This window comes from Gossypium hirsutum, chromosome A03 (genome assembly GCF_007990345.1).
Source record: "Gossypium hirsutum isolate 1008001.06 chromosome A03, Gossypium_hirsutum_v2.1, whole genome shotgun sequence".
Classification (NCBI taxonomy): domain Eukaryota; kingdom Viridiplantae; phylum Streptophyta; class Magnoliopsida; order Malvales; family Malvaceae; genus Gossypium; species Gossypium hirsutum.
Genome location: NC_053426.1, coordinates 110,806,777 through 110,834,518, shown reverse-complemented (window position 1 = coordinate 110,834,518; position 27,742 = coordinate 110,806,777). Strand labels below are relative to the sequence as shown.

Here is a 27,742-nt window from a genome sequence, read left to right as displayed (position 1 = left end):
ATATAATTAAATGCCATTTATATAAAAATGTAAACAACTAATGCGGACCATATTTAAAAGAATAATGCTTGTATTGCAGTGTCATTTTGTATTTTTTTAATTCATCGATTCCATTTTATTTCTGTTAAAGTTTCCTTTTGTATTTTATATGTTAATTTAAAAATTATAAAAATCTTCAAAAAAAAAATTTAAAATTTAAAATTTAAAATTTTAAAAATAAAAAATTTTAAAATTTAAAATTTAATATTTTAGTTCATATTTCAATTAAAAAGTTCAATATTCAAAATTAAAAAAAATTCTAAAAAATTGATAATCTCACCCCAAAAATTTTGAAAGAAAAAAATAAAAAAATATGTTAAAAATGAAAAAAATTTAAAATTAAGTAACAGTGACGTTTTTAGGTAAAACTCCACAAAATAATTTGAGCTATAATGGCGTTTTTAACGGAAACGCCGCAAAAAAGGGCGCGCCCTAAATCCCCCAAATTTCCCATTTCCAGCAGCACCAAGTCAATACATGTACTGTATTTGTTCGGCTGAGAAAAAAAAAGGAAAGAAGGAGGTCGGGAACCGGCGAAGTTCGTCGAATTTCACCCATTCGTCATCGGAGCTTCCAAAAAAATAACTCTTTATTTGAGGTTCGATCGCGGATATAGAAAAGAATCGGGAAAATGAAGGGATCTGGACCTCCTGTTGCGACCGTGCTCGTTGCGTCTACGGTGGCTCTCACTTCGTCTTCATCCGCCAAAGTCCAACATGTTTCTTTTTCTCCAACCTCCTCTAACCAGGTTTATTCCCCCCCCCTTTTTAATTAGAGCATTTTTTTCATTCAGAAGTTAAAAATTTGGCCTAAATGTTTCTTTTTTCTTTAATTTTGTAGATATTTTATTTGGAAATTTTGGCTGCTTAAATCTATTAATTCGAGTGCCTTGCTTCTGGATCTAGATTTGCTCATTTAATTTCACTTTAGGAGCACGATTCATTTGCTTTAATTTTAAATTAAATATTTAGTTCTTGATCTTAACATGGAACAATTGATTATGTAGGAGTCACAGAACAGTGCGTCGAGGAATCGTACGGCGTTATGAGGTTAAAATTGTATTATTATTAAAATTGTTTAGATTTTAATCGTAATCCTTGCTGTGATTGAAAGATACTGTATGTTGAACATTCTTCTTCCATTTCCATCTATATTTTCTCTCAGAAAATTCCAACACCTAGACCATTAAGGGAATTTCCTCTATTTTCAACTAAATCTGACCTTATATGGCTCTTCCATTCAACTTGGATGACTCAAACTAAGTTCACTGTTGTTTTTCTTGCTCTTTTGCTAAGTTTGAGCAATGGTAAACATAATAAAGTAAAGCTACAATATTGAACTGTCCTTGCCCTAGAAGCCATTCTGATTGATAATAAATGAAACAATGAAAGAGAGGAATGCATGTTTGTTTTTTATGTTTTTCTTATTTGTTTTCAGTGTGGGTTTGGCTGAGGGGCATGGTAGGTTCTTCCATGAATATTAGTCCTATGTAATTTGGAACAGTAATGCAATTTTTCATGGTGTTGATGTACCCCGTAAGAGAAAAAAAAATGAGGTGGATGAAGGGAAAATAATAATAATGTCTGAAATCATTGACTATATGTTGCTCTTAAGATGAATCTCTTAAATCTTGAACTCTCTGTGTCCAGGTTGACATGGTTATAGTACCAGCCACAACTGGACAGATGGGTGTTCTTCCAGGACATGTAGCAACAATTGCAGAATTTAAGCCTGGTGTGCTGTCAGTGCATGAAGGAAGTGAAACTACAAAGTACTTTGTCAGCAGCGGTTTTGTTTTTATCCATGCCAACTCATTTGCAGATATAATTACTGTCAAGGCAGTGCCACTCGATCGGATCAACGCAAATCTTGTCCAAAAAAGGCTTGTAGATTTCACCCAGAAGCTGAGCTAGCCACAACTGAATTGGAGAAAGCTGAAGCACAGATTGGGATTGATGTTCATAGCGCACTAAACTCAACTCTCACAGGCTAAACGTTGTTTGCCATTATGTCCATTGGTTAGTCCATTTGTCCCCTTCTCTTTTAGGTTTATCTCATGGATGCTGATGTTATTCTGAATACAGTGGTTCTATTTGTTCTGAATAATTAAAGAGATACTGCTTGATTAATAAAGAGGAAACCGGAGATTTTGATTTGATATATAATCAAATACACTAGTATTAGTGGTAGTAGCATAAAAGCAGCAACGGCCAGGGATTAAAGCTAAGGGAATTAATATAACAGAGAAAATCACTTCATAAGATCTTGGTTTAGTTTTTAGGGCTTTTCTGCGATTTTTTTTTCTTGCAAGGCTGGTATGTCTTTTTCTTACTCTTCCTTTGCTTTTGTGCTTAAGGATCTGCTTTTTTCCCCTTTCTTTTTGCTTATTATGTTTAACTTAAATTGGAAAGTTCTAGCCTTTAGGGTTTAGTATTGAAAAAAAATTAATTCTGTGATCAAGCTCAAAAGAAACTAGAAAGTAAAATGGAAAACTTTATAAGAGAATGGACTAAGAAAAAAGTTTATTTTGATGAAGGGTCTGCTTGTTTATGATATAAGGAATTTGATAGCATTAAAAATAAACATTTAGTCTAAGTTGATCTCATTGTAGATTATCAACTTTGCCATGTTACCCTACTCCCACCCCCCCCCTTTTTTGTAGATATTTAAATTGTTTCATTTTGATTATATGGAAGGTCAAGGATTTAGTATAGCTATATGTTGCATGAGTATATTTCTTTCATTTATATTGATATATATATATGCATCCTGAATAGCACTTACATTTTAGATTAGATAAGCATCATGGATGTACAAATTTATGTGTGATTTATATTTCTCATGTTCTGCCTGTTTTATCATAAATTATTGATGTACCTGGAAGTTGAGACTAGATTGTCTGTGAAGAGGTGTAGAGCAAAAAACTTATATTGATGAGAGTTAAAAAATGATAATCATGGAGGACATGGTTACCATCATGATTTGGACAGTTGTTTAAGTTTGCTTTAGAAATGTTAGCCAGGCATTCTTTTAAATGAAAAAAGCTCTCTCTTTGATACTGTTGTTGCATAGGAGTCTTTTATTAATCTAATTCCATTGTTGAATTTTCATGTAAAGTTCTTGAATGTTTCTGTTCGAGCCTATGCTAGAAGACTGCTAGCACATTTGATTGATGAATCCTGCTACAACATGTGCTTAGCTGTCAACTTGTATTTCAGTGTTTAAGGGCGTTCCTCATGTCATGTTTCAGAAGCTTGACATTCCTCGAGCTAAAGAGCCCTTTTCCACTTAATTATTGAATTAATTTTATATCTTTTAGAAGGAAACAGGTCATGCGTGTGAGTTTCTAGAATGTTGGCATGTGGAAATTCATTTGTAGTTATGGGTAACACTATAGTTTCCTGGTGACAGACTTGGACCATTAGCTCATTACGTATTTGGTGTATGTTTAATCCTTTTAGCTTGCTATCAAGTGATGTTAGGCTGGGATTAATAGCTGAACCTGAACAACTGGTGTCTGTTGGCCACTTTTTGGCATTTTTAACTGATAGTCCTTAATGAAGGAATTCATATGGTCCTACTCTTCAAGGGTTCATTGGAAACCTTTTAATAAAAGCTATTATACATATGAAGGATTATACTATAGAATGTCAAACACATATCACATATACCAAACACAAGTACTTTATATACATGACAAAGAAAGTTTATGCATTTTTCAGTTTGAGTTTCATTTTTTTATCAATGAATTTGAATGTGGCAATTAAATTTGTGTGTTTTATAGGCTCATGTTTTGAAGGAGAATGGGAACTTGTTGGAATTGGTTGATACAAGGATTGGCTCAGATTGCAACATAGATGAAGTGATGGATATGATCAGCATTGCACTATTGTGAACTATGATTCTATCAGATAAAACAAGGTAAATTATTTAATAAATATAATTTTTCATGATGAGGTGATGTGGGCACCCTCATGAATCAAGGTGAGATAGTTAATGAAGCCAGCCCCGTATTTTACGATTATTTATTTTCTTTTCTATATTTGTTTAATTAGTTCTAATTTGATAATGTAAGGTTTTAAAAAATTTTCCAGCACTTACACTCTGATTTGTGTGTGTGCACATATCTATGATAAATGATACATGATGTGGCTGTTTTTCTACTTGCACTCCATAAAAGATTTATGGCACAAGCTGTTAAAGGTGATGAATGTCATTTTAGTTCCATGGCCAGTGATATTTCTTTATAACTACTGGGGGATTACTTTACGACTTAATTTTAAACTACTGCTTCTAGTTGTACTTTTACATGTGCATTATGCATAAAAGAGCATGAATTTTGAAGTAGTATTCAGTGGATTTGGGATCTAATACAAAATTTTGGGTTTTTTTTTTCTTTCAAAATGTTCTTATTTTTTATTGGGGGTGATGTATAGGTACTGAAGCAGCACCAAGAAAGAACATATATGTTCTTTTACAGGGAAACTAGACCTGGGAACATGCAAAACTTAATGCAGACTTTACAAAGAAACCTGAGGTACCCCCAATGGCTTCAAATTTCAGATACATTCAAGGCAAGCATCTTTCTCTTTTAATAAATAATTAATTATATTTCTAGGCATTACGAAGGAGAAGATATCTAGAATTTGAGTCTTAGAGAGCTTCAAAATTTGGAGCAACAACTTGATTCTGTCTTTAAACGCATAAGATCCAAAAAGGTTTAAATCACTCCAACAATATATATACTAAAACATTATTTTCCTTAGTGTAAAAGATTTTCATGATTTATATTTTAAATCACTCCTTGATCACCATGTTTGCCAAAGGTAAAGTCATTGATTATATACATAAATTCCTCAAAAGATAAAAGAATACCAAAAATCTCAATATTTAGCTTGCTTTTTTCTTTTTCATGTCATGAACAGACAAGAAATGTGATGAAGATGATTATATTCTCACCTACCAGGACAAAGAAGGAGAATGGCTGACTGCAGGCGATATTCCATGGCAGTAAGAATACTTTTCCTTCCTTTTCTTGGTTAATGAATCCTAAAATTATATATTAGTAGTAAATGTTGCAAATTGAAGTGTTTAAGTACTGCAAATTGAAGTGTTTAGTTGCTGGAAATTGAGATGTTTTATTGTTGTAATTGAGGTGTATAAATGTTGTTAATTGAAATGTTAAAGTGCTGCAAATTGAAGTGTTTTAATGCTGTAAATTGAAGTGTTAAAGTGCTGCAAATTGAAGTGTTTGAATGCTGTAAATTGAAGTTTTTAAATGTTGTTAATTGAAATGTTAAAGTGCTGCAAATTGAAGTGTTTTAATGTTGTAAATTGAAGTGTTAAAGTGCTGCAAATTGAAGTGTTTGAATGCTGTAAATTGAAGTGTTGAAATGCTGTAAATTGAAGTGTTAAAGTGCTACAAATTGAAGTGTTTGAATGCTGTAAATTGAAGTGTTAAAGTGCTACAAATTGAAGTGTTTGAATGCTGTAAATTGAAGTGTTTAAATGCTGTAAATTGAAGGGCTTAAATGTTGCAAATTGAAGTGTTTAAGTACTGCAAATTGAAGGGTTTAGTTGCTGGACATTGAGATGTTTTATCGCTGTAATTGAGGTGTATAAATGTTGGTAATTGAGATGTTAAAGTGCTGCAAATTGAAGTGTTTAAATGCTGCAAATTGAAGTGTTTAAATGTTGTAAATTGAAGTGCTTAAATGTTGCAAATTGAAGTGTTTAAGTACTTATTTTGGGTTTTTTAACTTGTGTGATTATTTGTGTTTCTAGCTGTGGTTTTAATTAGATGAGGCTAACATCTCCATCACCGGTGTATAGAGGTATCTTCGCCACGTTCCTCGTAGGTTCAAGACAGGTTTCAGGGAAGGTAGGAAAATGCTAATGTCCTTAGGCTCATTGCATTCTGATTTTAGTTCCATTGCGTATTTCTGTTCCTGTAAGAAATTTTGGATTTTATTTTTTCTTTCAAAATGTTCTTATTTTTTATTGGGGGTGATGTATAGCTACTAAAGCAGCACCAAGAAAGAAGGTTGCAGTAGCTTCTGCTTAAAAGGCAAATTGTAATGGTATGAGGTTTTGTTTTGGATAAAGTCATGTTTATGAGGAAACATTTAGTGATGAAGAGTGAAATTATGTTCCATTGGATGCTTTAGTTGTTATTTAATTTCTATTTGAAGGTGGCTGTCTTATATTTTGAACATTTATTGGAGCTAATGTTTGACCCTTAATTTCTTCATTGTCTTTTTTATTTTTTAACTTGATCAATGTTCTTGTTTCGTTAATTTAAATTCATTAATTTTATATTTAGTTTTGAAGTTTAAATTTTAATAGAAAATTTAATTTAATTAATATTTTTTATTTATCCTTAAAAGTATATAATTTAAAGTTCAAAATTTAAAAATTAAACACAATATAATATTTATCATAGAAATAAATATTATTTAATTAAAATAAATTTTTTTAAAGGTAATGTTTTTAGCGGCGTTTGTGAGAAAAGTGCTGCTAAAGGTCCCTTTTATAGCCATGAATATTCTCATCCAACTCTGAAAATAAGTCCTTTCGGCCACACATGTGATTGCTGGAGCAATTATCAAGATATTAAATATTTTTTCTTAATTTTTCACTTTCTTTATAAGTGAGGAATACACTAGATTCCACGTTTTCTTCTTCTTTAGCTACTGCTACATGATTTCTCTCCTCCATCTTGGGATTTAATTTATACTCGTAACTATAATGGTCATATTTATTTCAATTATAACATTATACCTGAGATTTATTTCCTTATTGAAATTTACCTCTGCCTCGACCTAGGCCTCGAGCTCCTTGTCCACGACTTGATGTTTGATATTCTTCACTTGTTTGGACTTTACCATATGATTGATCGTCTCGTCCATGTGTTCCTCGTCCACCTCTATTTCTGCCTCTATATCCTCCACGGTATCCTCCACGATTACTTGTACTTTGTCCAAAGTTATCCCCAGCTCCACTTTCGTTGAAGGACAACTTGTTTTGCAAGACTTGGTCCGAATTTTCAGTATCATCATTTTGCTTCATTTTATGCTTATGGGCTTGGAGGGAACCCACAAGTTCGTTGATTGATATTTGTGATAAATCTTTTGACCCTTCAATGGCAACCACCATATAATCAAATTTGCGTGTCAATGACCGCAAAATTTTTTCCATTACTCTGACATCATCAAGTGTTTCTCCATTTTTTTTCATTTCATTTACCATTGCTTTCATTCGAATGACATATTCATCAACATTTTCTGAAGGTTTCATTTTCAACGTCTCAAATTCAGCTCTAAGGGTTTGTAAACCTACCTTTTTGGCTTTTTCCGCTCCTTGAAGGGATTTTTGCAAAATTCCCCATGCTTCTTTTGATGTCTTCGCATCTGAAATTTTTTCAAAGGTCGATTCATCAACACCTTGAAAAATAAAGAACAGCGCCCTCTTATCCTTTTTACGAGCTTATTTCAATATTCTTTTTTCTTTGTTTGTCAAAGTCGCTTCGGTAGTTATATTTTCGGGATCGACATATCATTCTTTGACAACGTCCCAAAAATCTTGAGAACCGAGCAAAGCTCTCATCTGGATGCTCTAGTTTCCATAATTTGTCTTTGTTAATTTCGAAATCTGCGGTTGAATCATGTTTTCCGTTGTGACGTCAACACGAACCTAGCTCTGATACGACTTGCTGGAAGCGTAATAAAAATAAATCAAATACTATTTTTTTATTATATACAAATAAATACAATACAAACTCTCTTTTTCTTTTTCTCTCTATACTAACTGCTGCTAGTTTTTCCTTCTACAACTCACAACACTCTTTTTTTTTTTCTCTCAAACTCACTAACATTTTCCAGCACTCACACATGAACTAAACATACATATATATATATATACATAGTTTATCGCCTTAATGATTGTTTTATCGCTTAAGTATATCATAAATGATACTACTTATCCATTGTACAGGCTAATAAGCCAAGTTGCAAACCAATTTCTTGACAGCTTGCTATCCACCTTACAAGCTAATTTCTTTTAAAGCTGCTGCCATCATCCTTGACTTTTCATGAAATTTCCAGCTTGATAAACTTTATCATTTCTATAGGCCAATTTTGATAGAAATTCTTTCGCTGCAATTTTTGACTTTGAAAATCGGTTTATTTTTTAACAGAAACTGCTTGGGACATCAAATTAGTTAACCTTTCCATACATAAAACAAAAATATAAAGGATAAAGGGTCACCCTGTCAGAAGAAATTTCTCAATCAAACTACCATTCCATAATATTTGCATAGCAGTTGAGGTAACACAGTGCATTATGATATTGCTTAAATGAAAAGGAACTCCATTATTGAATAAAACCAAGTCTAATCTATCATACACTTTTTCCATATCAACTTTAATAGCCATCCGCCCTTTATTTTCTATTCTTTTTCTCATTAAATGAATTACCTCTTGACCAATGATGATGTTGTTAGTTTTGCATCTTCCTGAAACAAAACTTCACTAATTGGAAGAGATCCATAAAGGTAAGAGTGGTTTAATTTGATTCACAATACTTTCGTCACAACTTTATACAATGATTTAAGTTGGTATACAATTATTTTTGTCACAACTTTATATATAATCGTACATAAATTGATTGGTCAAAATTGTTGAAACATCGTTGATCCCTCAACCTTAGGAATCAACATAAGAGGCTTATTTAACCATGACTTCAATTTCTCTCCTTGCGTAACACCACAAACAAAGACACACACATTACATGGTTTGGGGACACAACTAGGTGGTTCAACTCCACACAGCCTCAACCTGTCCCTATTTTGTATTTTTGTCAAAATTTTTTGAAATGTTTCAAATTAATCATTGTTGTGTTCTGAAATTGTTTTAGAGCTTCCTTAAGCCCGATTTAACCCCAATAATGTATGAATGACATGTTTTTAATTATATGACTGATGTATGATTATTGTTTAGAGAAAATATGAATTGATATAGCACAATTTTCTTTTGTTATGCATTTTAGCATCTTGTAACCCTAATCTGGTGACAAAGAATGGTGAAGAGTGTTACAATAATAGTAAGACTCATACTCCGATCAGTCAACTCATGCACTCGTTCAGAGAAATTGATCTCAGGATATTAGCCCTTCATTAAAACCTAAACATCATCTTCAATAAGAGAGATCTCATCATTCTCTTCACCATTTTCCTCCGCATCAGATTCCTTTGAGTTGCTCATGAACTTCTCTTTGAAAGTAGCTTTCAAATTTCTTGTTCCATCTTATTTACCTCCACTATATCCTCTCTATTTTTTACCCTGTTAGTGGCTTTTTCAAGGTCCACCGACAGCGGCAACCCCAATCGTTCAAAGCTCCTGAGAGAATCCACATTAACCACCATTTTTTTTTTCAATTTCAATTACTCAAAGAGATCTCTTTGTTTCATATCTCATTATTTTTTAGAAAATATATATTTGAATTTACCTCTTAATTTTTAATATGGGAACTTCTAAGTATTTCTGATACCAATGCAACAAAAATAATCTTATTGAATTTGTGATGTATATACAAATGTAAAGTAAAATTTGTTGTCTCTTATAAAAAAAAATTATAGAAAATAATGGTTCATCAAAATTATTAGTAGGAATCATGTCTAAATTTTAAAAATACTTATCAACAAGTGTTGGGCATAATAGTAAGATATATTATACTCTTAAGAAAAGAATATAAATTCAAACTTTAAAAATGACATTAAAAAAAACAGCCACAAAATCTAAATATATACGACAAGACCAACATAAAATATACCAAACAACCTTTTTCAAAAGTTCCTAGCTATCCCCATTCTCCATCTATATCTTAGTTCTTATTTAATCTATATTTATTTAAAATTAAAAATGAAAAAAAATTAATTGTACTAAATGCTCCTACGATATGATATAAACTTCAAATTAGTTTTTAAAGTTGGAAATATTCTAATTAAATCCTTAAAGTATCATCAATATTGTATCAATCAGTTCGTCAATTTAACCATCAACTTAGGTGTTAAATGTTAATTCAAATTTGATATGAAGCACATTTAGAATACACGGATCAAATTTTAAATTTATGTATATCTATCGCATGAACAACCTGTAATATGTTAAAAGAAAGAAATAATCCTCCTAAATTTAATAACACTGTTTTTTTTTTCTTAATAAGTAACCTATTTAAAATTGATCTACTTGTTTTAAATATGCTTCAAATCATATCCGATTTGATACTTATCAACTAAATTACATTTGGCCGATAAAAAGACCTAATTAACACGATGTTAATACTTAAAAATTTTAATTAGAATGTTTTAAATATTAGGGATAATTTAAGTTTACAAAGAGATTGAAGCAGAATGAGAGATTGTATAAAACTGTGATTCTACATCATTCTTATCCCTTTGCAATAGGAGAATGACAAATCAGATTTTTTATCTTAATTTTTAACTTTTTCCTCCTAAAATAATTCAAATCTAATTAAAAATACTGAAAATCAAGAGGAAAAATATGATTTATCATTCTCCTATTAAAAAAGAATAAAGATGACGTAGAATTATAATTTTATACAATTTTTTTTTAACCTTGAAGCAGTAGCCTTTGGTATACGTCCCATGGACGCCCTAAGCCCTGATGTCAAGTCAAGGGTCTTTTTTCAAGAAAAGAAAATAGGGACCCGATTGAGACTTTAGTTACCAAAACTATATTCCTTTCTTTTTTCAAGAAAACCATTATTTCTATTACTTTTTAAAGCTACGTTCTTATATTATTTCTTCATCTTCTTTATATTATTATTTTGGTTTCCTTTGGATTTAAAACCAAACAAAAGGAGACCTTGTTCATACCACTGAATTTAAAAGGTTTTATGATCAAATTCTATTACATTTTTTTCATCAAAGATTTGGTTTTCTGATTGCTCATTCAAGGTAAATGCGCTGGACATAATGTGAACAACATACTCAACTTTTAGTTAGTTTAGTTTAGAATTTGTTTTTTTAATGGATAAATATCAAATTTATACATGAATTTTGGTCTAATATGCAATTTGATACTTGAACTTTGATTTGGTACAATTATACATATGAAACTTGAATTGTTGTTTATATGTATACATGGAATTTTTATTTTGATTCAACTGTGCATGTTTAAAGAAATGAATGCATACTTTTATTTTCATATTGGATTAATATGATTGTTTGTATATGCAATATATCAACGTAAAATAGTACTAATTTGATAATGTTGTAAGTGATTTATGAAACCAAAATTTCATATATAAAATCGCACAAATCAAAGTTTATATATGATATTACATATTGAATCAAAGTTAATATATAATTTTGATCTTTTATCTCTTTTTGTTTAATTAATTTTTTATTTGGACTGGACAATCTAAATTGAGCTGATTGAGGGTTTTTTAGGGCATGAAATTTAATTAGGGTAGACAAAGCCTCTCCCTATTCTCAAAAAATTTATAATTCAATTTAAAGATAATAAAAATTCTAACTTATCACCTATCTCGTTTCTAACACTATCTATGATAAAATGGATACTACAACTCAAGAGTTGAGACAAACTATGTGTCCCTAAAACCAGAAGTGGTCTATGTTTTAAAAGAAAGAGTGGGGTAAACCAACCTCTACTAGGCAAGCGAGAATGGAAGCTTTATCCAACCCAACAAATTTGCTTATTGGAGAAATGTTGGGAAAGAAATATTGCTTTAAGGAAAAACATCCTTTATGGTAAAGCCTAGAGGGATCCCCTACATAAATTTACTCATTGAAAAAATGGTGACAGCTTGTGGGGGTCATCTAGGTTAAAGGACCACTCAGACATTGCTCTCACTAGAGAAGAAGACTATGGGGATACAAAACAAACTAAATGCATGGCCAGGGTGGCCTACATGGCCTTATTACGTGTTTGTATGTTTTGTTTATGTTTTCATTTCGTTGCTAGGGTTTCAATCACTTGTTGTTAACCTATGATTCTCAAAGATATTCATAAGCATTGATAGGATAAGAAAGAACAGACATTAAACGACCCCGGATTTTTTTTTCTTTTTTGTGTGATTCAAATTCAGACATGTAAACTTGTCCAGTTCCGCCTTTGAACATGACACGTCTAGGTCGATACATCCATAAAACGTTAAACGACGGCGTCGGGATCTGCAACGTATTGTCCTTTGCAAAATCACCATTGCTTTCCTTATCAGGCCGTCAAAAGCCAGAAATTGAAATAAATGAAAGGGAGTGAATGAAAAATCAGCGCTATAGTATACTAGTATTAAATAAGACATAACGACCAAACAACTTAGCACCACCAGTTTAATTCCAGGCAGTTCTTTCATTGGTGATTTTCATGGCTTACATTTACTTGCAAGTTGGCGAATCTACCATCACTCATTCTTTCCTTAAAATTTTAAGGGATAATTGCATCATACATCTCAGAGTATTAATACTTATTGCAATAAGGTCTTCTTGTCAGCCTAGATTTTACTCTAAGGTGGAGGCAAGGGCCTTAGGCTGAATGGTACATTTGCAACCTTAGTTCTTCCAATTGTTAACCTCTTTTAGCTTCTTTATTAAATAAAAATAATTTGCATTTTTTACTCTTATCAAAAGTTTAAAATTCAATTTAAGTCATTTCAATACAAGTTACTTTAGTTATGCCCCCAAAATTTTTTTATTTTATCTCGGTTCTCATCACATAATTCTTGGTTTCTCCACACATAAAGTATATTTAAAATACATGAATTAAACTTTAAATATGATACTTACCACATGATCTACTATGTTAAAGAAAAATAACTCTTCCAAATTTTAAATACTCTTTTTTTTTTCTAAACGTTATATCCAAACTATTTATGCAACAAGTCTATATGTATTTAGAATTTAACATCTAATATGACAATAGACTTATGGAAGAATTTGATTGATATGATACTAATATAAACATTTAAAATTTAGAAAGCAATTTAAAATCTACACCATAAGGGGCTTCAAGTGCAATTTACCCGATTCCTAACAACATCATGAATCTCTCTCTATAAAACGAAACAATAGGTCTCCAATCTTTTGATATCCCAGAGGCTGAAACCCACCAAGCAAACATGATGGACATTTGGTCTTGGATATGTGAGCCTCCTAACAATGACGATTGGGGTGAATCAGACCCACATCCACCGCTCGCCTTTACAATGGCGAGTTCTGAGGAAGGCGACTCAAGCTCAACTCGTTCGATCCAACTCAAAGCCGAGCGTACCATGGGGTCCGATTCAGAGGTCTGTATAACCTTCACAATAAGCTTCCAAGGGTTCCAATCTTCACCTCTTTGGGTCTCTGACCCCTGTTCTCTATCTTCAGAGCAACCTTTCCTCCCTTTAGTACTTCAGCTTCTCCAAGAAACCATCAGCCGTTCACCAGCAATGCCCAACACCATTTGCCCGAGGTCTCAGCTTCAAAAACTCAAACCCGAACCCATTTCTTGGATCATTGAGTCTCACTCACCCGAATCATTCTCGAGTTTCTTTAACCTTGTCCTTCTCACACGCTTGTTTTGGCTATGTTCTTGGGATGCTCCTAGTGAAATCGGGTCTTTCTATTTCCAATACTTACTAGGTCCAAACATCGAAGCCTTAACGTTTAAACAAGTCCCCGTGCTGAGGACCTTTCTGGTCTCCATTGGTGTCGACACCGAGCTGTGTTTCATGCGAACCTTGGGGTACATGTTGACCAAATGGATCATTTTAAGTGAACTCAGCGTTGGATTAAAAACGCTAATAACTCCTTTAAAAGGGCAGCAGCAGCACTTGGGATTTTCATATGCAACCGAGGCTCATGGATTTTGGACCTTGAAAGGGTATGCACCGGTTAATGCAATGAAGCTATTACATTCAAGTGATCAGAAAAGCCAATTTCCGGCCACCGGAGCAAAGGGTTCACTGTTAAGGTACGCACTCGCACACCAGCAGCTCGAGGCCGTCATTCAATTGGAATACACCATTGGATTCCATGATGGGTACATTCAAGTGAACGCACGTGTCGATAACTTACGCTTCCACGTGGCCAGACTAGGGTTCAGCAAAAAAAACGACGAAATGGATGATTTCTTGAACGAGAAACACTTCCCGTCGAGGATCCGAGTTTGGGTCGGACCGGAAGTCGGGTCAACGTACGTGTCCGGGTTAACCTTGGGTCGGTCCACGAACAATGGTGAAAACGAAGTCGAAACACAAAGGATCCTTAAAGGGAGATTCGGGAAATATTCAAAGGATTCCTCCCATGTTAAAGCAAGAGCAAGGGTTTCCATGAAGAACAAGATGAAAAACTGGAGGTGGGATCAAGACGCGGAAGGGAACGCCGCGGTGTTCGACGCGGTGCTATGCGACAACGTGACGGGCCACGAAATCGCAACGTGGAAATCGTTCGATCAAAATAGCAACGGCAGCAGCCATGGTTTCCAGCATAGGTACTATGGAGCTAACAGGCCATTTACCAAAGCTGGTGGATTGGTATTTGCAGGAGATGATTATGGAGAAGGTGTAGGATGGAGATTGAACAGGGACATGGAAGGGAGTGTTCTGAAATGGAGAATTGGAGGTGAAGTTTGGTTGAGTTATTGGCCTAATAATGTGAGGAGTTCTTATGTGGAAACAAGGTGTGTTGAATGGTGTGATGAAGTTGATTTGCCATTAATCCCGCCCGGAAAATAAAATAGAGATCTTAAAAGCTTGTAAAAATTATAGTGAACCTTTCGGTTCATTTGTCGCATTTTACTTGTAATTAGTGTAAAAATAATAATAGTGGTGAGATTAAATATTATAATAATATTGTAGTACAGAACAAAAAACAAATTAAATGCCCTGCACTGTACTCAACCGTTCATCCAGACTCCACCTTTTTATATGTAACTTTCTTTCTTTGTGTATAAATTGAAGTAATAAACAACTAATTTATTGTAGAGGTCTTCCTTGGCTAGCACAATTGCATCGTATCACACGGATTACTAAAATCTAACATTTAAAGCTTTGATTTTTAAGATTTAAATTTTGATTTTAAATACATTTTTTATATTATCATTTATTATTATTATAAATGTAACGAATGTTATCATAATAAATTATGATATATTATTAATTACAACCAAAGAATCAAATAGCAAATGAGTTGTATTTTTATGACTTCTCTCAATAGATTATTAATATGCAAGTCCATCCATGGCTACACTTTCTCCGCCAAATATTGGAATCCATGTCCTCATATACAAAGAAATAATGTTTAGCACACTTCGGCTGGGAGATTCCTACAATGGTTAACATATGCTAATAGATTTGGGCCCAAGTAATTTAAGCCTTGGGTTGTTCACAAGATTTTCTTTAATTTTTCAATAATTTCGTACTTCTTTTAAGTTAGTTTTGTAATTTTGTTTAAGAGTCAAATTATGCATCTAAGCTCCTTTATTAATTTAATATATTTGTTAACTAATTTAACATTTGAGAAGATTTAGAAAATTTTAATATACTAAAAAATAGTATAGAAAAACCGATTGAATGTTAACTCGATTGGTATTAGTACTATTGTCAGTACATGAGATCGTGAATTCGAGTATATAAGATTATAAATAATTTTAGGCTCTATATAAAAAAAAAGCAAAAAGTGTATAGAAAAAGAATTAAACCCATTAGAAAATAGGTTTGTCTTTGGTTTATAATAATATTTTATTTATCTTGTTATTATTTTATTTTATTTTACATATTATATAATTTATATTACATGAAAATTAAAAATATAGTACTATATTGTAAATTTTGAAAATTTTAATGTATTTTAAAATTTTAATAAATAAAAATAAAGATATAAGCAATTACCAAATATTAAAAAATAGCATATTTTCAAATAAGGCTGCGTTTGTTTCACTGAAATGATTTCTGGAAAATGATTTACTTTCTTAGAAAAGCTAATATTTTCTGGTGTTTGGATGAATCTGTGTAAAATATTTTCTGTTATTTGGTAGATTTCTTAAAAATATTTCATAAAAGTTATTTTCAATTAAACAAACATACATTTGAAATTTTCTTATTTTTCATTGTTTAATTGAATTTACTTTTATCTATAATTTTATATTTTACATTATTTTTGCATATTTTAAAAATATTCTGTTAAATTTAGATTCATTACAACGTCATTTTTTAATTACATAACTACTAAGTAAGTATTTTTTATTTAAAAATGTGACATCAACAAAATTGACAAAAAAAAATTAACGATGACAACAATTAGACTTGATTTTTAAATTTGAAAAGTAAAGGGACTAAATTCTTGAAAATAAAAGTACAAAGACTAAATTACAAATCTGTAAAGTGTACATAGACTTATGACATATTTTAACCTTTATACTACAAAACATTTATTATTAATATATTTATAATTATAATAAATATTTATTATTAAAATATTAATAATTGAATATTTTAAATAATATTTGAATAATATTATTTAATTTTTTATTTTAAAATTTATTATTAAAATAAAATTAAAATATTAAATAATTTATTAAAATAATAAATTATATTTATTATATTAATAATTTATTATAAGACTAAATATAAATAATAAAATATGTATGTTTAATAACATTGAAAAATATAATATTTTACATATTTTTAAAAATAAAAATAAAATTTATTATTAATATAATAATATTAAGCTTGATTTAAGTTAATTTTTATAAAAAAATAAAATTATTTATAGACAGCTCTTTTTCGAAAATTTTACAGGAAAAAGACTTATTATTTTACCTTGACTTGTAACTTATTTTCCATTAAACAAACATAAGAAAATGTAAAAAATATTTTCTATAAAATTTTTTACATGTAAATAAACGGACTCTAAATTTAGTTAAACTCTATAACACATATTTCTGAATGGGCCGGGCTTAAAAGACTACATACATAGACCCATCCGAAAAGGATCCGACCCGAATCATGGATACAGGCACACCCCTTAAACCCTAACCAAAACCTTTACGCAAATCACTACTTTATTCAGCTTCTCTCTTACCGAAACGCTTCAATCTTCACTGTGAAAATGGCTTGGCGAAGTGCAGGATCCTTGTCTCGCTCTGTCATCTCTGCCGCGAGGGCTCCTTCACTCCGCTCCCCTCCACCGCTACCCCGGCTACGTCCCTCGGTTTCCTCTGCTCCTCGCCTCCAGTCCCGCCGCCTCTCTTATGCTCCTTCCAGGTCATTGTTTTAAACACCTCTTTTGACTCCTTAGTGGATGAAACGAAAGATAAGAAACGCAAAATTGGTTATTTTCCAGTCAACATTGTTTTCTTTTCATCTTTTTTTATTACTATAAATTATTAGAAATGTCTGTTAGTGGAGATTTATAGACTGCGATATCCAATTCATGATGTGTTTTTGAAATTATTTACAATCTTCATTATTTGGGATTTGGCAGAGTAATTTTACTGATGACTTTATTCTTGTTATATTCAATTAGGTTAAAATATGCTCCAGGTCCCTTTACTTTTTGTACATTTGGAATTTAGTATCTCTACTTTTCAGATTTCAAAATTGAAGTCCAGTTGTCAAAACAGTTAAAATACTTCTGTTAAATTCCATTGTGTGACATTTTGAAATTAAAAAAAAAAATACTTGCTTGGTATTCATATAACCAAAAAAAACCTTTGTAACCTAAACTTAATGGAATCATTTTAATGATGTTAACAATTGAACTTTCATTTTTAAATCTGAAAACTAGATTAAAGTAGAGTTACTATTTTCTCTGTTTTCAAGGGAAGCTAAAATATTCTTGCCTTTTGCCTTAAATTTTCCCAAGATTAAATAGGTTCTTAAATTTCTAAGGCGGTATGGATTAGTGAGAATCATACAAGAGACTATTTTGTATGAAAAAAAGTTTCATAGTTTGCTGACATTTTCCCATTGACAAAAGGAAGCTTGGATGTCAAAATTGATTTTGGCTAGCCTTATGTTTGTTTCAGAAATTTGGGAGAATTGGGATGTGTCCAATCATTGTTGCCTCTGCATAGCATGGTTCCTACGGCTTGTCTCACGTCACACCTGACTGTTAACGTGCGGGCTTGTTGCGAGCTGTCTCACGGTACCTTCTGCCGTACTTGTCAGGATCGCTAGTAGTCTCTTTGTGAGTCTTGCTATTTCTAGGGTACATGAAAAGGAAAAGGAAGTTTGTTATTCACATCTCTTGAAACTTGAATAACTTCAATTTTTTTCCTTTTTTTGATAATTGCTTTATAATGAATGCCATTGTTAGGACAAAAGAAAAACACTTGCTTTTCTTTATAGTTGCTTTATATCTTTTGTGTTAAATTTACCTAAACAAGCATAGATTAGGTGCATTTGTTAGTTGAGTTCTTTAAATTCAGTTAATGAGAAGGAAATGGGATTGAGATTTATAGGGAGGAATGGAAAAGATGGGTGATGCACGTGGACTTTCAATCAGCTAAAGGAGAGAGAATTGTACCACATTGTAGGTTTATATTTTTCTTATTTTTATTTTACCTTTTATTATGAAATTATAGACAAATGTGCTTAATCAATAATTCATATAGAGTAAATAGAAAATAAACCCTTGGATATAAGCTAAGGCACATGGATTTAACTGCTCCTATGCTTGACATGTTTTAACCTCTCTTTTTTCTCTTTTTGGCTCTTAATAACTAGCTCTAATATGTTGGTCATTCTATGCTGCTGTTGTATAGGCTATATGAGAAAAGAAATGGGTCTAAAGACCTAGCATTTCCTTGTTAAATAAATCATTATAAAATGCCATTTAATAACTAGGATCCTCAACACGAGTAGTGATCTAGATATGGTCAGTTCCCTTTTAATTCTTCTTGGCGATGCTACTGTACTCAGATTTAAGTCATGTTTTCTTGCTTATCATTACTGGATATATTTATATATATGTAATCTTTTTATTATTGCACCAAACTTTTTTCTTTGTGTTAAACTACAATAAAAGAGTAAGTCTTTACCCATGTTAGACTCAAGCGCTTGGTATCAGATACTAACGCAGCTATGCTAAATTTTTTCTTAAATTTAGAGGATGAATTCTCATAATGTGTCAAAACACAGATTCTTTGAAACAAATGAAGAATTGGAACCGTTCCTTGTTTCACTTTAGCTGTTCAAATATTTGATCATTCATATGCTGTAGAAATTCATACTGGTGGTGTAGTACCTTGTAGTTAAACCGAATGTCATTTTTGCATTGCATACTGTCAAATGTTGGAAATGGTTGGAATGTTGTCAACGGAACATCTTGTCAATGTTGCATACCGTCAATGGTATTTAGTGCCCTTGTTCTCTGACCTCAAATATTAGATATCCAGTTCATTAAGAATTCATACTCATTGAATGCACTACCCCCTGAAACTCGTTAGTTAGAACAACAATGTGACTGTTTTGCTTGTGATTTTGCTTAAGGTGATCACTTAAAGCACTTTGCTAGCTTATTGCAACTATCGGGAACCTTCCTATAGTTTTGTTCCTTTGTTTGTGGGTATTTTTCTCAGACTTGAGTTTCTAAGATTTGTGCTTTCTGTTTCTTGCATGCAAGTAAAATTCAATCTTGAATTATGATTTTTGGTCGAATAACATTTGTTCACATGAAATAAATTCAATGAAGCAAGCTGTGGCTAACAGCTCTATCCAAAGTGATCGAAAACCTTGTGCAGATAACTTCACGAATTTTCATTGCAGGTACTTGAAAGGCCATGGATGAGCACAGCAGAGTGCAATTGGATGTCGAAGATTAGTTTGTTACTGTGGGGAACCAGAGGCTTAAGTCGTCTGATTAGAAAAATCTCAATAAAAAAAGACATGTTTTCTATTTACGATACTGGAAGGAAGAAACCTGTAATTCTCTTATATGATCGCCTTGTTAAGCACATTTAGATTTTTACTCCAGTTGATCATCAATTCCTTTGGTTTGTGATGCTTGAATACATGTTATTGATAGCTTTAACATAATATTTTGTTTTATAATTATTGTGCTTATGTTTTTTACGTTTCATATGCACATAGTGAATTATGCCTTTTCGGTTTTGATACTTCTCTCATCACATGGGTGGCTCAAATGAGCAAAGGCTGTTCTTGCGGCATGACCTATTTGACCGACGCGTTTGCATTGCAATTGAAGAACCATTAATTTGAATTCCAAGTTGTGGTCTATTCTTCAGGACTTTACCTAATCCAGGAGTAAGAAAAAAGTTTAATTTGATATGCATAATCTTTATCAAATTGATGAACTTGATTTTTTTTATTTAAACTTTTATTCAAATTTTGAGTTATTCAAGTTTTAAATTCTGAGTCGAGATGAATTTTAAATAACTCAAATAAGATATTGGACAAATGTATTTTTTTAGTCTTTGTTAATTTTAAAATGGACAAATTGATCTCTCAACAAAAAATTACAAAAAATGTTAAAATAATTTTCAAAAATTCAAAATAATTTTCAAGATTCTAAATATTAATAAAAGTTCTAAAATTTATATTTTTAAAAAATTATAATTTTAAAGAAAAAACTAAAGAATATAAAGAAAGTTGAAATTTTCTAAAATTTCTAAAATAATACTTTTAGAAGCTAAATAGGTTAATTAGTGATTCAAGTTTATCATGCCAAATTATTTTTTATTATTATTTTGCTTTAAATTTTTTTTTAAAATTTATGTCATTTAACATGAAATTAGTTATATTGTAATAATATTTTAATCTAACATGTTTAATTTTTTAATTTAACTCAAACCAAGTTAAAATGGTAAAATAAAATTCAACTGAATTAGCAAAATTTTCACTCGATCACCCTTATTTACATTCATTCATTCTTTAAAAAAAAATCCTGAAAAAGAAACCTATATAAAAAATTAATTAAAACAGAGATTTAAAAAATAAAGCATTTAAATATCTATTTGGATAAGGGTCACAACATTTCACTGCAAATTTTCCTCGAGCAACAGGGTTCCTTCTATTCCTATCCTATAATGTTCATTAAATTTAAAGCTATATAAATCAACTGTCTCAATACCTCTCCATTTCACCAATTTTGATTTCTCTCTTTCTCCCTCTCTACGATGCCGATCATTCAGTTTTTCTTCGGAAAAGCAGAGGCTATGGCATTTTCTGCAAATCTTTTAGCTGCGGTTTCCTGATTAGATGTTGGATGATTGAAGCTCCAACGAGCATTTTCAAACCATTTGCTGACCTTCACGAATAAGAACCCCGAAATTAAACCAACAACATTAAGATTCTCAAGAAAAGAAAATGAGATAGTTCAGAAAATATGGCATTTAGTTGCATTGCAAGTAGAGAAAGGTAATACCTGCCGGAAAGTCATATCGAGCTCTTTACCTAATCTCTCTTTCGTGGCTCGATCAGGATACTGATTTTCCCTGAACGATTCACAAAGCCTCTACACACCAAAATATCCACCCAAATTAAATCACTATATTTTTAGAAGACAAAGATACGAAGTATTAATCAAGTTGATCACTACTTTTTCACAAGCAAAAAAGCTTTGATTATACAAATGTTTGGTTTTCGTTCAGAGTCATTTATCAGTCGTATAAGACACCCTATATACCTGCTTTTCAGTTTCTCCGAGTCTTCTATGTGTTGATGAACCTGCTTTTTTATCACTTGAACCCGATCCAGAAGTGCCACCCTTTAATTCAGCAGGGGATAAATTTGTATCCTTAAAATTTGAGTTGTGGCGCATGTTTCTCCTTAGTTTATGCTCTGGATTCAGCTTTGAACCTTCGGATATTGACAGACTCCTACTTGAAGAAGCATTTCCATTTTCTGGTGCTGAAGAGGCTCCTGCGGCACATCTCTTCCTTTTTCTTGGTGCAATGGTATCACTCCAATCTTCATCATCACTTGAACTAGAAGGAAAATTGACATATGTCTCCTGTGAATACCCAAAAGAAGATGAGCAAACCAAGAAGGAATGACCAAAACATTTTTAAATGACTCAACTGTCAAAAAAGTTACATGAACTACTATAGCTTTGGATCTTGGCAAGTTCTCTAAATGGTGAAATTGAAAAACCGAGAATTGAAAAATATGCCGGGAGAGGTAACCATGTCTAAGATAATACTTTATTTTGAAATGACACTCACATCATATAACTTTTTGTAGTCCAACTTTTCGCTGCTTCGTTTCTTAGAAACAGCAGTACCATCTTGTCCAGAAGCTGAATCCATTATTGATGACGGTTCATCACTCCGGGACTCATTTCCGCCAAGTTTAGGTTTTTGTCCTTTGGAATCTGTGGAGCCAATGTTAGACACAGGTACTTCATCTTTTGGGGAAGAACTATTAACTTTTAACATAGCACCAAGATCCTCAGAATCAGATGTAAAATCTGAAGTTGAACTTTCGGGCTCAGCCACATTATCATGATCTGGACCATCAGGATCATAATCGTCATCCTCCGAGTCATCAGACAGAAGCCCTAAACATGGATCAACATTACGCGGTACTTCCAATTCCTCAGATGAACAAGTGAAATCAGATTCATCAGAACTTGACTCATCTCCTTGATCCTTCTCATCAGGTTCTGAATTGTCGGCATTATAATCACTGTCATCAGAATCATCTGATGGTAGTTCTAAGTTAGGATCCTGATTTTGTCCACCTGCAGCTACTACTGCTTCAGGAAAGACCTTCTGTCGATAGGAAGGAACATGGTAAGGACTTAAAATAGATATATGTGTGCGGGTGCACATGCGTGCATGGGTAAGTAATAACTAGTGAAAAGAAAGAAGATCTGTTATCAACCTCCCAACTGTCAGCAAGACAAAAACTTGCTCCTTGAGATTCATTAACCAGTTCGATACAAAAAAGTTTGCAATAGCATCCGGGGCATAACCAACCCTCATCACCAGGAGGAACTGTGGCAAAAGGGGAATAGGTAGAAAAAGAAAAAGCATTAATGATAAGAAAAAATTTCAAAACCCACTACCAATTCATTAGTCTAAATCAGGCAATGGAGAGTATTACTGTCTTCTTTTAACAAAGGGGGTTGCAGGCAATATTGATGGAATCCACGGTCACAAACACCATCACAGAGTATGATATCATTGTTGGCAGACAGGTCCTTAGACCCACATTTTGCACAGAATATCTGCAATTCATGGATTTCATGTCTAAGCATTTCCAATTCCAAGACAAATTATTATCATCAATAAGAAAATAGCAATTAAAAAATACAAGCAATGCTTGTAACTATGATTCTCCTACATCCTCACTGTCAATTTCTCCTTTAGAATCAAACAAAGATTCTGGTAGCCTTCCTTCAGCACATAATGAATCGATACGTTGAAATAGGTCTCTAATTTTCAATTTGCGTCGAAGAATTTCAGATGTAGCACGTTGAAGCTCCTTCTCTGGCTTTAACTTTTCTAAGCTGCAGGTTACACAAACAGTCCAAAGCAACAAACAGATGTTAGCTATCCATAGGGAAATGGACAATCAGGTTGATGACAGATGTGGAGTATCAATATCAATTTCAGTCCAAAGCAACCTACTCTCTGAAGATAAATGCTGAATTTATCCTTCAAATCTCAACAGTTAATACACAAAGACAATCGAAGTTATAAATCTATACTACCTGATTTGGGTTATAAACTTATGATATCTTTTTGGGAGATCAATCTTTAGCACTATAATCATGTATACAGTTCATTTTACTATTAAAATTACACAATTTTCAAATACTTTTTCCTATCTGGGAAACTGCAAAGTATTTGAGGATCTTTATAAGTTGTCATCTCTATAAAACATAATAGCACAGATACAACCACAAAAATGAAATAAATACTGCACCAATTACACTGATGGTGAAAACAATATGAGAGAAAAAATGACTATATGAGGAAGGCACTAGTGAGAAATAACAAGAAAGCTTGCAGAAGCTAATAAGTATACAGGCCCTCATCCTAGAGACTAATTTTGTTCATGATGATGAAGATTCAATGCCACGCTTTTATAGCCATTCCATTAAGTTTGAAATTGGTATTAGACGACCTATTCTTAAGGCAGTACAAGTTTTGGTAGCATTTAGATGGTTAAATTTGTATTCTTTTCTTTGACCTCCCTTTGGCAATTCTATAATCTATGACATGATAGACTTAAGATCAAGACAGAAACATTTTGTACCATTGCTGTAAGAATCAGCTCATAAATAAAATTTTGTAGCAACAACAAACAAGATAAAACAGAAAACAGTAAATTAAACAAACCTTAGTCCCTTCCAGCCTTCTGTCGAATATGCCGCAATCAGGCTTCGTTCATAGTTTATTCGATTCACTAAATACCTAAGATGTGACCTGATTCTTGAATATTCATCAGAAACTTCTCTTTTTTCAATCATTTTATTCCTGTTCTTCCCTTTTTGCTGTTCACTAGAGCCAATATCAGTGATATTATTGCTCAACTCACTAGCTTTAGACTTCTCTTGCGATTTTGAACGCAAGACCCTGTCACTGCTTGACAAAGGTCTTGGCGTATACTTTTTCCTTGTTTTTGAAGATTCTCCATCCCTGCCTTGGACAGAATTCTCAAGAAAATTCTTAGGTGTTGCTTCATGCTGTTCCACACCAGAACTTTGAGCCATGTCTTCAGAATGGAGCTTTGGTTGTTGAACACAAGAATTTCCAGATTCAAATCCTGGAGGCAATCCTAAAGGCTCAACAAGATAACTCTTTCCAATCTGAGAAACAATGCTAGCACCTTCAGAAGGTGACTGCAAACGTTGGCCACAATTACTCTGGTTCATAACCTCAGGATTCAATTCCAAGGCTTGATAAAAAGCATTATGAGATGTAGCAGTAGGACTTTTTACTATACCATTTGATAAACTTTCAGAACCAAGCTGTTGTTGCTGCTCTGTTGGTTCACCAAGTTCCTTACTTGTATTTATAGAACCAAAGGCAGCTGTTGGTTCCACACTACCTAGTTGGGGACATGAAAGTTGATCAATCTGGGTGCACTTGCTTGAATCTTCAGGCAAAACCCCTAATCTTTCAGTGAGAGTATTCTTGGAAAACTCTTCAGAACATGGTCGCAAATGTTCAGCAGGAAGGCCACAAACCAAAGTGCATGCTTCTTCAAGATTATTTTGAACAATATCAGAACCAGGCTGATGCTTCTTTTCTGATGTCTCATGCACATATCCAGAACCATACTCATGTGTCATCCCTGATACGGTTTCTTGATGACAAAAACTATTATCGGGAGGGTTATGCTCACTCGCATACTTAGGAAGCAAACCCAAATGTTCAGGTGGAGAATTCTTATCCACATATCCAGAAGATGATTCGTGAATGTCAGAGCAAGACACACCAGTGGCAGTTTCAGCTGATTCGTTTCGAGTTCTTGCATAACCACATGGATGTTTATTTTCAGAAAGTTCAGTATGTAAATATTCACTACCTAATTCATGGGCCTGCTCTGATGTTGTCTCTTCAGGGGCAAAATGGTTTCCTTTTTCGCTCTTTGTTTCTGGTGGAGAAACACCCATATGTTCAACATTGATCATATCAGGTAGAAAGCTAACAATGAAAAATATCAGCATCCATATTACCAAAAAAAGTAGGGGATTTTTAGTTTTAGCAAATAAATAGATACTAAAATTTGACAGAGCAGAGGGTAAAATTATTCAGAAGACAGAATCCAAAGATCCAAACATACAATTGAAAGCCCAAAACTGTAACATAAGTTTCACCTAAATTGACAATAAAAAGAACAAGTCTTACCAATCACAATTTGTAAAAAAAAAGATTGCAAGTGATAGCAATAATTTTCAAGAATGTTTCATGTAGAATTCAATGCGCCAGCAGCAGACATCCTACATCCCAATTAAGCTAATAAAACTCGAGAGACGGAATATTATAGGGATCAACATTAATTAACCAACCGAAATAAGTAAAATATCAACTATCAGTCATCTAATGTTGAAGCAGACCTAAAATACTCGCAAGGAAACACAGTAAAAGGAAATAACAATGAATAAAGTAAGAAATCCTAAGACATTAAGCTTCATTAAAAACCAAGCTATTGCCACTTTTACTACTTTGTTGTTTCATAAGCTACTGATTAGAGTTCCCTATTTAGAACCATTTATTTCTCCAAGCTAGATCCTAACAGAAATTGTCCAATGCATCTTCCTTTACTTATGCATTTGAATAAGAAAAACACTATAATATGGGGAAAAGCGGAGGGAGAGAGACAGCGAGAGGAAAAAAAAGAAAAACTAAAAATTACCATGTCTACAAATGTAATAAACAGTATTATTATAATAAGAAACTTCAAGAGATCGAAAATAGGCAGTGGAGGTAAATGGCAATGCAAAATCTTTGTTAAAAACAATTTAGAAATCAAGATATCATATAAAATACCAGATGTTCAAAAGATAAACTTAAGAACAAATTACTCAGAGCAGACTTTGAAAGAGCTACCTTAAAACATCAACTCTCGCCTCGACACAAGGCCATCACATACCCTAACTTATCTTTCTATTAGTAGCATGCAAGTGACAATGTGCATTTTTCAAATGTACATCTCTGTACTTCACTATCAGTCTTTATCATTTAACCAAAACTATATATTTACTTTAACTAGCCAGCTTACCAATCTTTCCTGCATTTAACAAAGAGATCTTCAATATCTAGGTGTCATTTTCTACATCAAACCCTAATGATAACATAACATCATTCACAGCTCAATTTAACAAAGAAATTGCTCATATCCAGCTTAAAATGGATGAATTTTCACGAAAAAAAAATCTTAATGTAAATAAAGACATAAACTGAGCACACAAATAGTAACCTAAGCAAAAACGATCAACTCCACACAGAAAATTAAATGAAATTCGAAAAACTTTCCCATTCTTTTCTATCTTGACCTCAGTTATCTCAGCAAATACAAAACGAAATTAAACAAAAAAAAAACGAAAACAAGGAGAACAAAATTCAAAAAGCTTCCCTGAGATGACATTTCGAATATTCTATTGAATAATTGAGAGAACAACAATGAGAATTAGATTTGAAATTATTAGTGATTCACTTAGAGATTTTCTTCTGTTTTTTTCTTTCAACAAAATAATAATTAAAATTATAAAAAAATTAAGGTTATAAAATAACTGACCTTGAATCTAGTGCGTTGGATTTTGGAAACTATACGGACAGAGAGGAGATTTTTAGCGCGGTGATAGAAAGAAGAAGAAAGAAGGAAAAAGAAAATTGAGAAAAAATCAAGGGGTGTTTCTGCAAGGATTTATTGTCAGTTGACCCTTAAACTATAGCTTTATACTCAGATTGGTCCTTTATTTTTTTTTAAGATAAAGAAAGTATACCTAAACTATTAATTTTGTTTCGGTTTACTCAAAAATTTTATGAACATGCAACGTGGCATTTTTTATTGGATATTGTACAATTTTTTTTTGGCAAAATGAGATAAAATTGAAAATATAGTATCATTCTTGAAAAAAATCTAAGGATCGATCTCCAAATTGAGGTATAGTTTAGGGGTCTATTTACAAATAAAGCCTTTATTGAAAAGGGCCTGTGAACCTGGGCTTTGTTTTAGTAGTTTAGTGCTATTTTGCGCT

At 32.4% G+C, this 27,742-nt stretch overlaps 3 protein-coding genes and 1 pseudogene across 10 annotated transcripts; 3 read left to right on the top strand and 1 right to left on the bottom strand.

The window, feature by feature from the left end:
- The first annotated feature begins 450 nt into the window (after positions 1 to 450).
- LOC107934991 (ATP synthase subunit delta', mitochondrial-like) lies at positions 451 to 6,281 on the top strand (annotated as a pseudogene).
- A 6,867-nt stretch (positions 6,282 to 13,148) lies between these two features.
- LOC107935000 (uncharacterized) lies at positions 13,149 to 15,047 on the top strand. Its single transcript, XM_016867528.2, has one exon. It carries the CDS (start codon positions 13,198 to 13,200, stop codon positions 14,797 to 14,799), a length of 1,602 nt encoding a protein of 533 aa, XP_016723017.1. The 5' UTR covers positions 13,149 to 13,197; the 3' UTR covers positions 14,800 to 15,047.
- A 1,966-nt stretch (positions 15,048 to 17,013) lies between these two features.
- Positions 17,014 to 20,118, top strand: LOC107934994 (uncharacterized). 3 transcript variants are annotated; one of them, XM_016867515.2, is made up of 4 exons: positions 17,076 to 17,328; positions 18,093 to 18,211; positions 18,528 to 18,598; positions 19,834 to 20,118. In XM_016867515.2, the coding sequence occupies exons 1-3, from the start codon at positions 17,174 to 17,176 to the stop codon at positions 18,548 to 18,550; spliced, it is 297 nt and encodes a 98-aa protein (XP_016723004.1). In that variant the 5' UTR covers positions 17,076 to 17,173; the 3' UTR covers positions 18,551 to 18,598; positions 19,834 to 20,118. The 3 variants fall into 3 exon arrangements, with proteins under 3 accessions (XP_016723005.1, XP_016723004.1, XP_040958089.1); XM_016867516.2 differs by lacking the exon at positions 18,528 to 18,598 and having other exon boundaries at positions 17,014 to 17,328; XM_041102155.1 differs by lacking the exon at positions 19,834 to 20,118 and having other exon boundaries at positions 18,093 to 18,253; positions 18,528 to 18,593.
- An 854-nt stretch (positions 20,119 to 20,972) lies between these two features.
- LOC107935031 (homeobox protein HAT3.1) lies at positions 20,973 to 27,399 on the bottom strand. 6 transcript variants are annotated; one of them, XM_041102143.1, is made up of 10 exons: positions 27,280 to 27,333; positions 25,890 to 25,981; positions 24,375 to 25,685; positions 23,374 to 23,539; positions 23,134 to 23,257; positions 22,912 to 23,024; positions 22,251 to 22,799; positions 21,713 to 22,039; positions 21,452 to 21,541; positions 20,973 to 21,334 (listed from the first exon to the last, which is right to left on the bottom strand). In XM_041102143.1, the coding sequence occupies exons 3-10, from the start codon at positions 25,670 to 25,672 to the stop codon at positions 21,215 to 21,217; spliced, it is 2,787 nt and encodes a 928-aa protein (XP_040958077.1). In that variant the 5' UTR covers positions 25,673 to 25,685; positions 25,890 to 25,981; positions 27,280 to 27,333; the 3' UTR covers positions 20,973 to 21,214. The 6 variants fall into 6 exon arrangements, with proteins under 6 accessions (XP_040958077.1, XP_016723050.2, XP_016723051.2 ...); XM_016867561.2 differs by lacking the exon at positions 25,890 to 25,981 and having other exon boundaries at positions 27,280 to 27,399; XM_016867562.2 differs by lacking the exon at positions 25,890 to 25,981 and having other exon boundaries at positions 24,375 to 25,635; positions 27,280 to 27,352.
- Positions 27,400 to 27,742: the final 343 nt, after the last annotated feature.

Bases quoted from the DNA above. Each gene is read 5' to 3' on its own strand.
- LOC107935031 (XM_041102138.1), bottom strand. From the start codon at position 25,708: ATGCTGATATTTTTCATTGTTAGCTTTCTACCTGATATGATCAATGTT. The intron at 23,258-23,373 runs GTAGGAGAATCA...CATGAATTGCAG, and splicing joins GAGAAATTGACAGTGAGGAT to ATATTCTGTGCAAAATGTGG. The intron at 23,025-23,133 runs GTAATACTCTCC...CTTTTGCCACAG, and splicing joins CCCTTTGTTAAAAGAAGACA to TTCCTCCTGGTGATGAGGGT.
- LOC107934994 (XM_041102155.1), top strand. From the start codon at position 17,174: ATGGCTTGGCGAAGTGCAGGATCCTTGTCTCGCTCTGTCATCTCTGCC. The intron at 17,329-18,092 runs GTCATTGTTTTA...TGTTTGTTTCAG, and splicing joins CTCTCTTATGCTCCTTCCAG to AAATTTGGGAGAATTGGGAT.
- LOC107935000 (XM_016867528.2), top strand. From the start codon at position 13,198: ATGATGGACATTTGGTCTTGGATATGTGAGCCTCCTAACAATGACGAT.